At 35.1% G+C, this 16526-nt stretch overlaps 1 protein-coding gene across 1 annotated transcript in view; it reads left to right on the top strand.

The window, feature by feature from the left end:
- Window positions 1–8888, top strand: part of LOC109050038 (arf-GAP with GTPase, ANK repeat and PH domain-containing protein 3-like) — a 37731-nt gene extending 28843 nt beyond the window's left edge. The window contains exon 2 of the mRNA XM_042751869.1: window positions 8538–8888. Within this exon, the coding sequence (XP_042607803.1) occupies window positions 8538–8581 (44 nt within the window). The 3' untranslated portion in view covers window positions 8582–8888. The remainder of the gene's footprint in view (window positions 1–8537) is intronic.
- The last annotated feature ends 7638 nt before the right edge of the window (window positions 8889–16526 follow it).

The raw sequence follows: 16526 nt of genomic DNA, 5'->3' as shown, positions 1-16526 counted from the left end.
ACAACAGAACTAAGATACGTATTAAATAAGGGTTAAATAATAGGTTTTACATTTTTCAGGTACAGAAATAAAGTAAACAAATGTAAAATAACACTTCACTGTATAAATTAAATACATATTAATCCTTATTTATTGTAACAGACTTTATTATGATTAATCTTCTAATTTGTTTTTGTATACATTTTAATAATTTTTGTAAGTTTATATATGTATGAGATCTCCTTTACTAAGGCGGGACTCTTATTCTGATGGGTTTTCTAGTCTACAGAGCTATATGGGTAATGAAAGCATGCAGTTCTTCGGATTTAAAGTTTGTCAGTTTATTAAGCACCCCCCGAAAAGGCATGAGATCTGAATATATTTGCTTACTGGTAGTAGTAATAAGTGTTTTGTGTAATTCGCTGTATGTTGATGATAATGCAACTGAGAGAGAGAGTTTAATGTGATTTTTTTTTTTTTTTTTTTTTTTTTTTTTGATTTTTGGTGATTTTTTTGGAGTGAAATAGGACGCAATAAACTTAATAAAACATCAGTAAAGTTTTGGTCATCATTCAGATGTGGTCCGCTATACTTATGAAAGTTACAAAAGTTATTTAGTCAAGAATAGTGTGTGATCTATTGTCTTTTTTATTTGATAAGCATTAAAGTGCAGACAGCAGTGCTAGGATTGTGCAACAGACATTATACAGCTCAGTGTCTTCACACAGTTCATTAATAAACCATCGGTTTGTTACATCTGCCTTTTTCCTTATAGCCGATATGCTGATGGTTGTAAATTGAGGAAAAATCAGCCGATAAATATCGGTGGCCAATAGTTGTCATAGTTCTGACTGAAACAGAATATTCAACAAGAATGTTGGCCTGTATTATTTTGTCCAGCATTAATTGAATTAATTCAATAAAATTGAAAAGTTGGCATTCCATACCAGATTTGAGTGAATTGGCTGAAATAATGCCTAAATATCTACTTGGGTATCGGTTAACATTATTGGCATTGGTGCTGTTTTTCAAGTTGGCTGTAAGCAACATGTCAAGCCTTTTCTAAGCCAAAATCTTCCATCAAAAATGGGCTAAATAATCAGAATAAATAACAGAACAATCAAATGAATTTTTTTTTTTTTAAACGAAGCATTAAAATACCTTTTTTACAAGTAGCAAGTGAGCGGGTCATGTAAAGTCTCTTATTGCTGAAATGTCCCTCAAGGAAGAAGCTAAAGTGTTTTCCAGCCGCTTCGCTGCTTGTAGCCTGCTAGTGGCGTCAACGGCAGATTGCAGCTTCAGTACATTTATTCGAGGCATATTCATCCCAAATGTCCTTCTCTGCTGCCTTTTCATTCAGCTTTCACACGCTAGGAGCCAAAGCCTCATGAATGTGACCCAAGCGGTCTATAGAGCAGTGACGTGGGTCGCCCTGCATGCCCACATCCTGCTCGGGCAGCCGGCGTGCAGATCTCCTACCTGTTTACAAGGAAAGGTTGGATTGAGCTGGCCGGATGCAAAGAGGGGCTTGTCCTGCTTCCCCTCAACAAAATCCTCTTCACACCCTCCACCGCCATCTGGAGAGGATGCCAGTCGCTGAATTTAGACGCGTGAACCGGGAGCTGTGCCAGTTCAAGGGGATGCACTCGGAGCCCGGCTTGTCAGTATAGAGGGTGAAACTAATTGAGAGAGATATTGTCCGTTCTGGACATTCAGAACATTTTAAGAGTGCTGGAAAAGAAACCGGTGTATTAAGACTCACAAACCAGAATGTTTTTAGCAAGCGGAGCTTTAACAGCATGCATTATGAATGAAATCAATCGAGTGGTTTAATCTGCTCACTCTAATATCTGCTGTAATTTGTAAATAGAAAAAATAACACAGCAGGAGAATTGACCAACGAGATTTCAAAGTGGGCGGAGCCAAATCCTGTTTTTTTTTTTTTTTTTTTTTTCTGAACGTAGTGTTTCCTAGCCAAGATATTCAGAAAATACTGAAGCATGTGGGTTTCTTTGAACTATTTTAAATGTTTTAAGACAGATTTTAATCATATTTAGACATTAACAGTAAAAGATTGGTTAAAAACCATAACAGTAAAAGAGCATTTGAAAACCTCATGAACATGCAGTTTTCCGTTCTGTGTTGATGTATTTCCTATTGTAATTCCTTAATGCTTACAAAATCGTAACATAATTACATTTTGGTGTTAGATTGGAAAGAATTGTCCATTTTTTTATTTTCAAAATAAAAGATTTTTAAATAAAGACCATAAAATAAAGGTTTCGTTTTTAATTGGTTGCAGGTGGTATTGGGGAGGGACATTTCACTCTAGAGATCAGTTGATTGGTTGAAATTCTGCGTAGTGCAGGATGAGTCATCAAGATTTGTAATGTTTTTATCTGGTGGAAATTTCATATGCAGGTCGGCAAAAAGTTGTCGTGAACGTTTAGGAGGTGATTAGCATATACACTACTCTTCAAATATTTTGGGTAAGTGAGGATTTTATTTTTTATTTATCCTTTATTTAGCCAGGAAAAAAATCCCATTGAGATATAATAATCTCTTCTTCCAGGGAGACCTGGTCAAAAACGGCAGCACACATATAGTTTCAGACACATAAATAATTAAAACACAAACAATCCAACAAATCAAAAAATAGATCGAAGTTCAAGAAAAACATTTACAAGACTCTTTAAATGTAGAATACAGAATAAATTTAAAAGTGCTCAAAGATGGCAAAGACTCTAATTTCAATACATTTTGTAGGTTGTTCCAAACCCTAGGGGCATAAAAAGAAAAAGCATGCTTTCCAAATTCAGTGAATACTCTTGGGACTTTTAAACAAAGATGCAGCTGCGATCTGGTACCATAACCATTAGTATAAAAAGTTAAAAAATTTTGTAATGTATGATGGTAATTTACCAAGGAGTGCCTTTGCAATAAATACATACATGTGTAAATTTCTCCTATGATACAAGAGAACCATGATAAAGATTCATACAAAATACAATGATGCGTACGGTATTCTGCACCACATACAAAACGTAACGCTGCATGATAGACAGAGTCCAATTTTCTTAGTACAGAGGAAGCTGCATGCATGTAAACAAGATCACCATAGTCAATTATTGTTAAAAAAGTACTCTCAACCAGTTTCTTTTGGGCCTCATAGGGAAAACAATTTTTAAAACGATAGAAAAACCCTAGTTTTGATTTATAAGAAGATAAGACATAAGATATCTCTTATGTTACCCAAGGCTGCATTTATTGGATCAAAAATACAGTAAATCAGTAAAAATGTTTAAAAAAATCCATTTAAATATATTTTAAAATGTGATTAATTCCTGTAATGCAAAGCTGTATTTTCAGCATCATTACTTCAGTATTCAGAAATCATTCTAATATGCTGATTTGCTGCTCAAAAAACATTTTTTTTTATCATCAATTTTGAAAAGAGTTGTGCTACTTAAAATTTTTGTGGAAATGTTGCTACATTTTTTTTTCAGGATCCTTTGATAAATAACATTTAAATTGTACATTTTAATCAATTTAATGTGTCCTTGTTGAATAAAATAATTAATTATTGTTTTTAAGTCTTACTGACCCCAAGCTTTTGAATAGTAGTGTAGATGATCTTAAAGTTAATAAAAGCCACAAAACATGTAGGGTTTCACCATTCTCCCAGTTTTTAGCTTAGAAAATTGAACTAGCCTCTCTGTAAAAGTGTTTGCGAAAACAGGCTGGCAAAAAAATCTGGGGCTTGGTGTGAATTGGCTGTATTTGTGTTTTGTTTGTGTCTGGTTAACTGGTAAAGCTGGCGCATTTCCACTGTCTTGTGTGCTCAGTGAGGTATTGTGGCAGATTTAATGGGAACGTGCCATGTACCTGCAGCCTCGCTGTCTAATGAGCGTCACAAAGCCCAAAACACTCCCGGGTTAGTGTGCGTGTGCTTGTTAAGAAACGGCTAAAGGTGCAGTTGCAGATCTTGTGGTGCGAAGAGGGATTGTAATGACAGTTATACACATATGTTTGCATGTGTGTGTGTGTGTGTGTGTGCGTGAGAATGTGTTTGTCTGAAAATACCTGGAGGTGCTGTTTCAAACCTCCTGGAGTGTAAAGGGAACGTTATCTTGGAATGTATGTGTGCTTTGGATCAGATGAAATCCCTGTGAAGAGAAATGTGTGTGTGTTCCTGCATTTTATTGATATTTATTATCTGTGAGTGTGTTCAAATGCTCCCCACCGACCCCCTTCACTGCTGGTTTGATCATCCTCAGACGTTCAACTGTCATGAAAACACTCGTAACTCTATTCCAACCACATGCTGACATGTTGAGTCTCATGATGTACAATAATCTATGTGTTGAACCCGTTTTATTAGGATTCACAACTTGAGAGTTTTGCTGGGATTCTGGGTAGCTTATATTTGTTTTTCTCTACTATGTAGGTGTGTGTAAAGTCCTCGTGGGAGCTGATGAACGAATGCTTGTATGCTTAAAGGAACAGTTCACCCAAAAATATATATATAATTTCTTTCATTATTATTATTAGCAGTAGTAATAGTAGTATTAAATTGCTATTATATTAGATGAAATATATAAATATTTATATAAATATAAAAATGAAAATGTTGTCATTAATCACTTACCCCCATGTCATTCCAAACCCGTAAAAGCTTTGTTCGTCTTCGGGAAAACACAATTTAAGATATTTTGGATGAAAACAGGGAAGCTTGTGACTGTGCCATAGACTGCCAAGTAAAATACACTGTCAAGGTCCAGAAAAGTATGAAAAGCATCATCAGAATGCTCCATCTGCCAGCAGTGGCTCAACCGTAACGTTATGAAGCGACGTGAATACTTTTTGTACGCAAATTAAAACAAAAATAACAGTGTATTTTACTTGGCAGTCTATGGGACAGTCACAAGCCTCCCGGTTTCCATCCAAAATATCTTAAATTGTGTTCCGAAGATGAACAAAGCTTTTACGGGTTTGGAACGACATGGAGGTAAGTGATTAATGACAATTTTCATTTTGGGGTGGCGTATCCCCTTAAAATTAATTGTATTTTATATATATATATATATATATATATATATATATATATATATATATATATATATATATATATATATATATATATATATAATTAATAATATTTTATATTTATACATTTATTAAATATATTATTATAATTATTATTATTATTACATTAATTACTAAGATATACATATTTTTAAAAATAAAAATAAATGTGTGTGTATATATACTTCTAATATAAACTATATATTTGTGTGTGTGTGTGTGTGTATATATTATATAAAAATATAAGTTACTATATTATATAAAAAATAAAATTTAAAAATAATAAAAATAGATTTGTGTATTATTTATTTATAAATGTGCTATTACATTACATTATATAGCTTGCCTAATCAGTTTATAGCTTGGATGTTCCAATATATATTGTAGATCATTCATAATTGCTTTTTTAATTTCTGTTATTACATTTACATAAGGACTGTCAGTTATTCTAATTTCCTTGGAGTCGATTGATGTGAAAATATCCTGTTTTCAAATATCCAATCCATATGAAGTTCTTCATTAATTTCCCTCTTTCCAAAGCTGATCCAGAGACTTTATCCATAATTTCATTCATTGGATGCATCACAGCAAGCTGTCTGTAAACTGGAATCTCATTCAGCCTGTTTTCTGAGGACGTTTCTCTTTAGTGGTCAGTTTGGACCTGTAAACACTCCACCTACACAGTATTTGGAGGTGTTTGTGCTACACGAGGCACTTTTGCAGTGCAGTTTCCACCTTTCTCTCTCTCTGGCTGTATGAATGGGTCTGTGGGCGTTTCTCCCTGTTGTGCAAGCGTTACCGGTGGAACGGGACAAGGACCAAATTAACAGAAGGGAGAGAACAGCCCTCGTACGCACAATGAGCATGTGTGATGTCCGTGTGTGTGTTTGTTTCTGTTGCTGTTGTGTGTGAGGTTGAATACTACACCGTCTGTTTTATGTAACCAGCACGCAACTTGAATGAACAACAGGGTTCCGTCTTTCCTTACTTTTGTGCTTGAAACAAGAAATTTGTATTTTTAGAGTAAGTATAGAGTGAGTTTACTTCTGACAGCTTTAACAACGTGTAATATATTCAGTGTTAAAATACTTTCTCCTGGGAACAGCAGACTTCCTTTGCAGTGCACTAGGGAGATGACTGATTGAGTCACAACCATAGAAACAGAGAGAATGGGCAACATCCTAGCAACCAGTGAGAACACTCTCTCAACTGCCTTACCACTAAGAACATCCTAGAGAACATCTAACAATGCCCAAGCAACAAACAGCCTAGTCTCACAATGCCCTAGAGAGCAACTAAAACACCATAGCAACCACCCCGGAACTGTAGAAACTATCAAGAACACAATTAGCAACACCTTAGAGACCACCTAGAATTGTATAACACCCCAGAACACCCAACCTCACCCTAGTAATACCAAAGCAACCATTAAGAACACGTTTGCAGCAGTCTAGCAACACACTAGAGACCACATAAAATGCCAGAACACCCTACCAACAGCCTAGCAACACCCTAGAGACCACCTAGAATCAAATAACACCCCAGAACATCCTACCGATAGTCTAGCAACACCCTAGAGACCACCTAGAATCGCTTAACGCGCGCAGAACACCCTACCGATAGTCTAGCAGCACCCTAGAGACCACCTAGAATCACTTAACGCCGCAGAACACCCTACCGATAGTCTAGCAGCACCCTAGAGACCACCTAGAATTGCAAAATGCCACAAACCAACCTACCGATAGCCTAGCAACACCCTAGAGACCACCTAGAATCGCTTAACGCCGCAGAACACCCTACCGATAGCCTAGCAACACCCTAGAGACCGCCTAGAATTGTAAAATGCCACAGAACAACCTACCGATAGCCTAGCAACACCCTAGAGACCGTATTGAATTGTATAACACCCAACCAACAGCCTAGTAATGCCATAACAACCATCAAGAACACATTTGTAGCAGTCTAGCAACACTCTAGAGACCACATAAAACCCATAACACCCTACCAACAGCCTAGCAGCACTCTAGAGACTACCTAGAATCACATAACACCACAGAACACCCTACCGATAGTCTAGCAACACCCTAGAGACCACATAAAACCCCAGAACACACTACCAACAGCTTAGCAACACCCTAGAGACCTCTTAGAATCACATAAGGCCCCAGAACATCCTACTGATAGTCTAGCAACACCCTAGAGACCACCTAGAATCACATAACACCCCAGAACACCCTACCAACAGTTTAGCAGCATCCTAGAGACCACCTAGAATTGCATGACGCCCCATAACACCCTGCCAATAGTTTAGCAAGACCCTAGAGACAATATTGAATTGTATAACACCCCAGAACACCATACCAACAGCCTAGAAATAACATAGCAACCATTAAGAACACATTAGCAACAGGCTAGCAACACCCTAGAGACCATATTGAATTGTGTAACACCCAACCAACAGCCTAGCAAAGCCATATCTACCATCAAGAACACATTAGCAACAGCTTAGCAACACCAACTAGAAATGCATAACGCTTCAGAACACCCTACCGATAGTCAAGCAACACCATAGTGATTACATAGAATCACATTAAACCCCAGAACACCCTACCAACAGCCTAGCAAAACCCTAGAGATCATATTGAGTTGTAACACCCCAGAACACCCTGCCAGTAGTCTAGTAATGCCATAGCAACCGTCAAGAACATTTATAACAGTCTAGCAACATGCTAGAAACCACCTAGAATCGTATAAAACCCCAGAACACCATAGTAACACCATAGCAACCATTAAGAACACATTAGCAACAGTCTAGCAACACCCTAGAGACCACCTTTAAACAGCAGCTGCTATTATTCTTGTGTAATCAAGTTGTTTTTGCCGTTCTGGCTGGTGACATTAGTGGTGCAGAAATTGCACCCTTCAGCTTTATGAAAATGAGTTGCATGTTAATGGAAATAGCCAATTAATGTCTAGATAGATTGTGCATGTTCTGTGTGTATTTTTGGCTTTGTGGTTCTGTTATTTATTTATACATTTTTGTTTTCGTACAGTCAGCTGTAATGCTGTTTAGATGGAAATGAAGAGCAGGTCTTGAATAGGAGCTTCAGTTGTTGGATTCGCAAAATGCAAAGAGAAAAAAAATCAGTAGTGTTCTAATCTTGTCACATCTGAAGTCATTTCAGTATCTCCCTCCTGATGAGAGAGGAGCGTACGCTCGTCCCTCAGAAAGAAAAGAGGAAAATAAATTAGACAAATAAATAAATAAAGCTGCATTTTTTTCTCACTTTCAACAGACAGGAGCAAGTTGTGTTTCCAAGGCAACAGTCTGCCTGCTGCAGAACAAGAGAAGAGGGAGTGTGTGGGCAGGAGGCAGGCACATAGACGCATGCACGCATTCAAACTCTCTCTCTCTCTCTCTCTCTCTCTCTCTCTCTCTCTCTCTCTTGCATGTACGCGCTCACTCGCTGCAGCCACAGTTTGTCACAGAGTTCAAAGGCCAGTAGGATCCCAGTGACAAGATGTTGCATGCTTGTTCTTCAAGCAAGAGCAGGACGCTGGCGGCACACTTGGAAAAATTGCACCTCACCTGATGAATAAAGACCCCTGCCTCTGTAACTCGTGGCAAGGCTGTTCGATTAAAACCAAATGCTTGGATCCTCGGCCATCACTTACTTTAAATGAATGCTTCAGGTTCAATACGAGTTAAACTCAATTGGCAGCATTTGTACCATAAAGTCGATTTTCCACTGGAATAATTACCTTAGACTCGTACTTACAGTGAAATTGAAAAGGGTTCAAAAGCAGGAATGTGGATCTTGTAATTTTGCATTTGCATCATTTCTTACTAAAATGTGCGTTTGAGCTGTATGACACAACTGTGTGTTATTGTTTAAAAATTTTATTATTTATTCATTTATTGTCTTAGAAAATATATATAGGTGTGTGTGTGTAAATATAGAAGTCTACATGTGTATGCAAATCATCATAATAATAATAATAAATAAAATATACAATTAAAAAATACCCAAATAAAAAATTTATATATACATGTAAATAAGTTGAGATATGTATGTGTAAATGATAATGATAATAAAATACATAATTAAAAAGATTTTTAAAAATATTAAAAATTAAAAAAAAAAAATCCCCAAAATGTATTTATTGAATTTCTTACTTAAATGTGTATAACACAACTGTTATTGTTTTTTTATTTTATTTTTTATTTATTAATTGATTTATTGTTTTATATACAAATGTAAATATAGAAGTCTATGTATGTATGTGCATGCAAATAATAATAATAATAATAATAAATAAAATATACAATTAAAAAAAATCTTTAAATATTTATTGATTTATTTTTTTCATATATAAATGTAAATAATTTGATGTATGTACTATTAATAGTAATAATAATAGTAATAATAATAATAATAATAATACCAAATTTAAAAAAAAAAAAAAAAAAAAAGTATTTATTTATTGAATTTCTTGAATGTGTTATTTGAGTTGTATATTTGTTAAAAAAAGTGTCATTTTTGAAGTTGGACTTGTCTAGGTGGATGCAACTTTTTGTTAAGCATAACCAATGTGATTCCTGTCAATTTTCTCCAAGTAAAAGGCCCCTTTTTGGTATTCTGCCTCATATCCTGTGAAGTTACTAGGATTATCGGCTTTACCAGCATGGTTATGACAAGGTCAAGGTCAGTAAGCATCTGCTGTCACACTAGTCTTAATGTTTCAGACTACCTTAAAGCATACTTTTTAAAATTTGCCATATTTGTCAGATTCATTTATGTGTATACTTACTTTTTTTTTTTTAAACTAAAAAAAAATAAATAATAATAATTGACTTTATGCCACAAATGCCATTAACAGTTTAACTTGTATTGGGCCTGGAAAATTAATTTCAAGGAATAGTGCACCCCAAAATTATTATTACAACCAAAAATTAAACATAACCATAATTACTTTTAAAACACACCCCTACTTCATCAAAACACTTCTACTTTATCAAAAAATTTCTAGATTTGACATTTAAGGTTCTACACTACATTTATGATACTTTTTTGTTCTCTTTGAATCTTGCCGATTACATTCCCCATTTACTTCCATTTTATAGAATAGAGCAGCTTTTTGTTTGTTCTAGCTACTTTCAAACATACTTTTAATATTTATAATATTTTTCAAATATAATTTAGTATACTTCAATCATACTGCATGTGCTTTACTGCAACCAAGGTATTTTTTTAACTGAAGGATAAATCAGAATTATCTTCTGTAGCAATGTCTTTATGCCACAGATGGTGTTAATAGAACCTGAAAAATGTATAGAATTTTTTTAAATAGTGTACCCAAAATGAAAATTGTCATCAACTTGCCTTTATTTTGTGGACCAAAAAAGAAAACCATCCATGATATCCAGACTACTGTTTTCTATAAATGAAAGTGAATGTCAAGGTCAACACTGTCCCTTAAGGAAAGATTATACTGAAATATAATTTAAATTCTGGCAAAGATATGATATTATTGTTTCAGAAGATTTTGAATGTACAGTATAAAAGATTTGACCTTTTATGATTATATTTATGGTACTTTTTGTTTTTTTGAAACTTTGCAGCCCCAGTCCTCATTTACTTCCATTGTACAGGAAGGAGCAGCTTGAACACTGAGCTCAGTATCTTCTTCTGTGTTCTAGGGAGTTAAATGAGGACAGAATTTGAATGTTTGTGTGAACTCTTCTTTTAAGGTTCAGTGTTTAGAGTGGTTGGATGCAGGATGGTATTAGGACTCAAGCTGTACAAGGTGTTCTGGATTCCTCCTCCACACATCAGTAGTGATTTAGGGTGATTGAGGAGCCGGGTTGTCAGAGATGGATTAAGCCTAGTCTCGGATTATAAAAGATATTGGACAGCAAATCAAGACAGAGTGTGAAAATAAGTTCACTTGTCTTCTTAACTGCAGAAACAACCCTGAGATTTAGTTGCCACAAGCTTAGCCTGAGTGACAGACCGAGACAATCTACTTCACTTTGAATTTGGCTGCTTTGGCTTCAGATATCTTGAAAATACAGGTACGCTCTTCCCTGCTGTTTTATAAAGTATAGGGGTTCGAATAGCCGTCAGAGTAATGGATCTAATCCACTTCTGAACCAAAGACGTCCCAGCTTCCCCTTTAACAAACCCCGACTGAGCCTTTCAAGCCATGTTTCCCAGTGTGTCTTGAGTCCGAGGGCCGGAGTGTAATCCAGCGAGCTTTGTCAGGGCGTTCGAGCTGCTGTTGTCAACAAATGTCCTCTTTGTTTTACGAGCGACTCGTAAACTCCTCCCCATCTGTCAAGACTGAGATGTCACGCAACAAATGGAGTTGGATAAAAGTGGAGATTTTTGTCTGGTGAGGACACATTGCATGGTCTTCGTGTTTTGTTACAATGTGAATGAGCAACAAAAGCGTCTTTGAGGCTTTTAAAGGAGACCCTTTACAATCGCTGTGCTATTAGTCTAAGAGATGCATGTGTTGGACGTTTGTTTCAAGTGCAAGGAACTGTGGGCGTAGATAAGTGTGATGACCAATCACTCTGTGGAAATGAAATTTTAAAACAAGTTCAAACTAGATTTTTATGTTTTCTGTAGAGATCTTTTCTGTACCAATGTGATGGGAGAAAAAATGGCATATATAATATTAATGTATTATAAATAGTAATATAACACAATAATATCAGATATTATTAGATATATATTATTATAGATATACTATTTTTTTATTTTCAAATATTCTAATATTTCTATACTGTTTTATAGTTTTTACTCTAAAGTGTGTGTGTGTAATACTACTTCTACTGAAAATAATAAAATATACAATGTAAAAACCACCCCAGAATTAAAAAAATATATATATTTATTGATTGATATATTTATATATATATATATATGTGTGTGTGTGTGTGTGTGTGTAGAAATATGTCTATGTATGTAACAACAATAATAATAATACATATAAAATGTAAAAATATCCCAAATGTAAAAAATATTTATTTATTGTTTCATGCATTTTGTATTTTATAAACATAAATGTTTGTCTATGCCTGAATGTATGTAAACAACAATAAATAAATAAATGCTTAAAAAAATCCCAGTTTTTAAATATTGATTTATTGATAGATTTTGTGTGTGTTTGTGTGTGTGTGTGTGTGTGTGTGTAAATATTTAAGTATATGTAAATAACAACAATAATAATAACATTTAAGAAATATCCCAAATTAAAAAAAGTTTGTTTATTGTTTTATGTATTTTTAATATTTAAACGTAAATATTCATGTCTATGTCTGCATGTATGTAAACAAAATCAAATAAATGAATAAAAAATCCCAAAGTTTAAAAATATCTATTTATTTATCGATTTTATTTAATATTCCCAAAAGCATGTTTTTAATAGAAAAAGCTAATATCAGTAAGTAACCGTTATTATACCAGCCTGGTCGCTAAGGAGTTTGCAGTGAATTGCAACCGGTTGCTAGGGTATTTTAAGCAGTAACTAGGTTGTTGCTTACCAGTTTATGGCACTCTAGTCTCTAGATCCCTCCTTGAATGTAAATGTGTGGGATTTTGATCTGCTAGACGAACACCTCCTAGTCTGATTGCTTAATAAACTAATAGCACACCTCCACTAAGAAATGTTTGCGACAGCATTCACATATGTAGTAAAAAAGTTGCACTATAAAGTTTAATGCTTATTGTTAGTGGTTCATTCAAATGCCTAATCTGAAGAATGAGCAATAATAGTGATGCTTGCCTTGGTAAGAATCACAAAATCACTAGTTATACTTTCTCAGACTTTCTGCGTGTGTTGTTGAATGGCAGGAGCCTGTTGGGTTGGCAGGGCATCCTCCATGCTGTTGTGCTTACGTAACGTAACAACACACACACACACACACATCCACAGGCAAAACAGAAATCTTCTGATGCTGTAGTAATAAACTCTGACAAGGTGTTTGTAGTCAATGCTTTGTGCTTGTTTGTGAGGAAAAATGACCAAAGGAATAAAGAAAGTGCTTATTTATTTAGTATTTTAGTGCATTATTACAATTAATTATCTTTGTCTTTTTTTGACAACTTTGAGATCTTATTTTGGGGATGTGAGCAAAGCAAACCTTGCAGTTTGAAGACTACCATATGTTACTGGCTGCAAACAACAGAATCAATATCGCTAAAGAAAAGTTGTTTGAAGCTAGTATTATGATGAGGATCACAACATTTTCTGCTGCTTGTTCACACAATAAGTCAAATGCAATCTTTTTATGTAAAATGTGTGATGTCTGCACAGAGATTCAAGAGAAAATCAACAAATTTGATGCCAGCACCACAGAATCAGATAAAATGCTTTCATTGCGAATGCCTAAATGAGAGCGCAGCATGAACTTGCCCCTCGTTGAGCGAAAACACACCATGCAGAAGCGGCTTTTAGCGGATTTGAGTCAAAATATGTCAAGTCATTGTGCAATCTAATATGTAAATGCATGTGATTATAAGCGAACACATCCTTTTACAGAAATCCGCTGTAAATTAATTAATGTACTGTCAATACAAACACGATTTTAGAAGAAAATGGGATGCTTGCACATGCACAAATTTGCTGGGTTGCTAAATGGTTGGTGCAAGGTGTTTAAATTGTAAAGAGTTGCACTCTGAAGTTTGGTTAGGCGTTTGTTTAAATCAAAGTTATATGCAATATCACGGTGAAGAAAATACACATGCTTCATGAACCAGTAAGCAACAGAAGATGCATGTACACAAAAGAGCACATTCATCATATCCAGCTTTAGTGTACTTTAGAGAGATCTAATTTTATTAAGAACTCAATTTTCAGCTGAAGTGTTTTTCTTTCTGGAGGCTTCAAACTCAATTCCTGCAAACTGATGATTACAGATTCTATGTTCCGGAGAACTCTTTACCTTGGCCAAATCGAATTTTTGAGATATGCTATATTATATAGTCATATTTTTAAACCTCGACTCAGAGGTAGAATGTGTTCCAGCTCTCGACAGTAACAACGGTCCATGCAGGAACGGAGGCAGGCTTACCCTCTTTCCTCAGGGAAATATCTGTCATTCTAAGGCTTGTCTTAATTTGTAAAGGTTCCAGGGGAAATTTGTACAGCGCTGCTGAACTCTCTCAGCTCCTGTGGGTCAGAATTTCAGGCAGAATCCATTATTACTGTTTACTCGTAACAATGCCCAGTCAAGGTACTGATCATTTCTGTGAAAGTGTAGAACATTGTGTTTTTCTGACCTTCAGATCCTCAGATTTGTACCATCATTTGCATAATTATTATGCCATTGTTATGCACTATTGCTCAATTATTATGTACCATTACTCAGAGGACTTGAAATTAAAGATGAAATATTAACATTTTACACCGCATGTTTGATTATCAGTAAATGTTAGCTCCTCAGTTTTTTCATGAATCCCATAAGAGCCCCCTTCAATTCAATTTTTTTATTATTATATAATGATTTATTTATTTGTTTATTTACTTAAATTATATTGTATTATATATTTATAAAAAATTTTTGTATTGTAGTGGTGGATTTATTTGTTTATTTATTTAAATTATAATAATATTCTTTATATTGTTTGATTTTTCAATAGGTATTTGCCATTTTTGGATTTATTTATTTAATTATTTATTATGTTGTTGAATTATTTTAAATTATATACTATTATATTTATTTTATATTTTTACTTTATTTTAACTGTTTAATATTTTTATTTACAATTTTATTTATTAGCATTCAATTTAATTAATTTTAATTGTATTTTATATTTAATTTAATTTTATTTTATTTTTAATCTGTATTAGCCAGTATTGAATTTATTATTATCATTAGTTGTAATAGTAGTATTGTTGTGATTAATATTATTTAAATTTACATTGAACTTTATTTCATGTGTATTCTATTATATATCTTTTTTGGCTGTTTTGGATATATATTGGTTAATTCACTTGTAGCATATTTCGTACCATTCCGAACACTTTAGCAACTGTGTACAACTACCCTGTCAACCATATAAACACCCTAACATTGTGACGGTAAGTTTTGCATGGTTAGGCACCACTGTAAAATCTCCATTAATACCATATTTACCAGTATGACTGTTTTCACACATTAATAGTGAGTGCTTTTGTACAGTACAGTTGTGTGTCATTATAGTTTTGCTCTGTATGTAGTTTTGTGGCATAAATAGATGATCTCTTCTGTTAAGCGGCTGATGTGTTGTACGTAGGTAGAGCTTATGTTTGGGATTTAGCCGAACATCCCCCGCGTTTACTGCCAAAGTGTGGCTCAAACACAGACTAAACTTACACATGCGACGCTCATACCTTCATGTGCTCGCTTTATCTCACGAAGCTGATGGATCATTGTTTTCCTTCTCCAATCTCTCCGTCTCCATCATCAAAGGGCAATTTGTTGTGCCGGCATGTTTCTCACTTATCACCTCAGCATCTTGAACAACTTGCAGCCCCTCCGGGTTCATTTTTACTCCAAACAAATGAGTTTTGATGTTGTCGGCTCAAGCTGTCTCGAAAAAGCCAATGTCAGTGAATCAGTGTTCAGTGAATGTCAATAGCACATTACCTTTCAAACTAGCTTGCTCTAATTAGCTCTTGTGGTTTGAAAGGAAACGGGTCCAAAACAGACTTGTATTTAATCGTTTGATGTAGTATTGGTTGTACCTGTGCTGAACAAGTGCCATCGACTTCTTTCTCTGCTGGGTCGGTGGCGTGGAGACTCCTGGTGCGTGTGATTGTTTAATTTTAGCCGGTACGCTGTGGAGGTTGGTAATGAGGAATGGTGCTTGTGCCAGACTCGTGACTTTCCACCCTCAGAGAAGTGTGCGGGTAGTCCCTGCGCCTGGTGATTGAATTAATGAGGTCTGGCTTTACCTGTCTCTATTTATAGGCAGATACGGTATGACAGTGTGAGAATGAGGTGGTGGGGGGGCTGATCTGATTGTAGCCAATTTCTAAGAAACGTGATCGAGGCCGAGGTTGTAATGTGGTACAGAAATGAAGGTTACGAGGTGATTTAGCCTAATAATAGGGAGGGAAGATTATATAAAGGGATTTAAAGGGATCATAATTACCTCGACAGGACTGCCATAACCTTCTGGAATCATATCCCTGCTGAAAAAACATCTTAGTCCAGCTTAAAGTGGTCTTAGCTGGTTTAAACTTGGTCAAGTATGGATTTACCTGGTTTAGTTGGTCTCCCAGACTGATCAAGCTGGTATTTACCTGGTTTAATTGGTCTCCCAACCTGTTAAGGCTGGTGTTAACCTGGTTTAGTTGGTTACCCATCCTGGTCATTCTGGTATTTACCTGGTTTAGTTAGTTTCCCAAACCGTTCAGGCTGCTGTTTACTTTTAGTTGGTTTCCCAGAATAGTCAGAGCGTTGTTTA

Source organism: Cyprinus carpio, chromosome B24, assembly GCF_018340385.1.
Source record: "Cyprinus carpio isolate SPL01 chromosome B24, ASM1834038v1, whole genome shotgun sequence".
In the NCBI taxonomy this organism is placed as follows: Eukaryota; Metazoa; Chordata; class Actinopteri; order Cypriniformes; family Cyprinidae; genus Cyprinus; species Cyprinus carpio.
The sequence above is the reverse complement of the archived record's forward strand: the minus strand, read 5'-3'. Positions and strand labels throughout refer to the sequence as shown.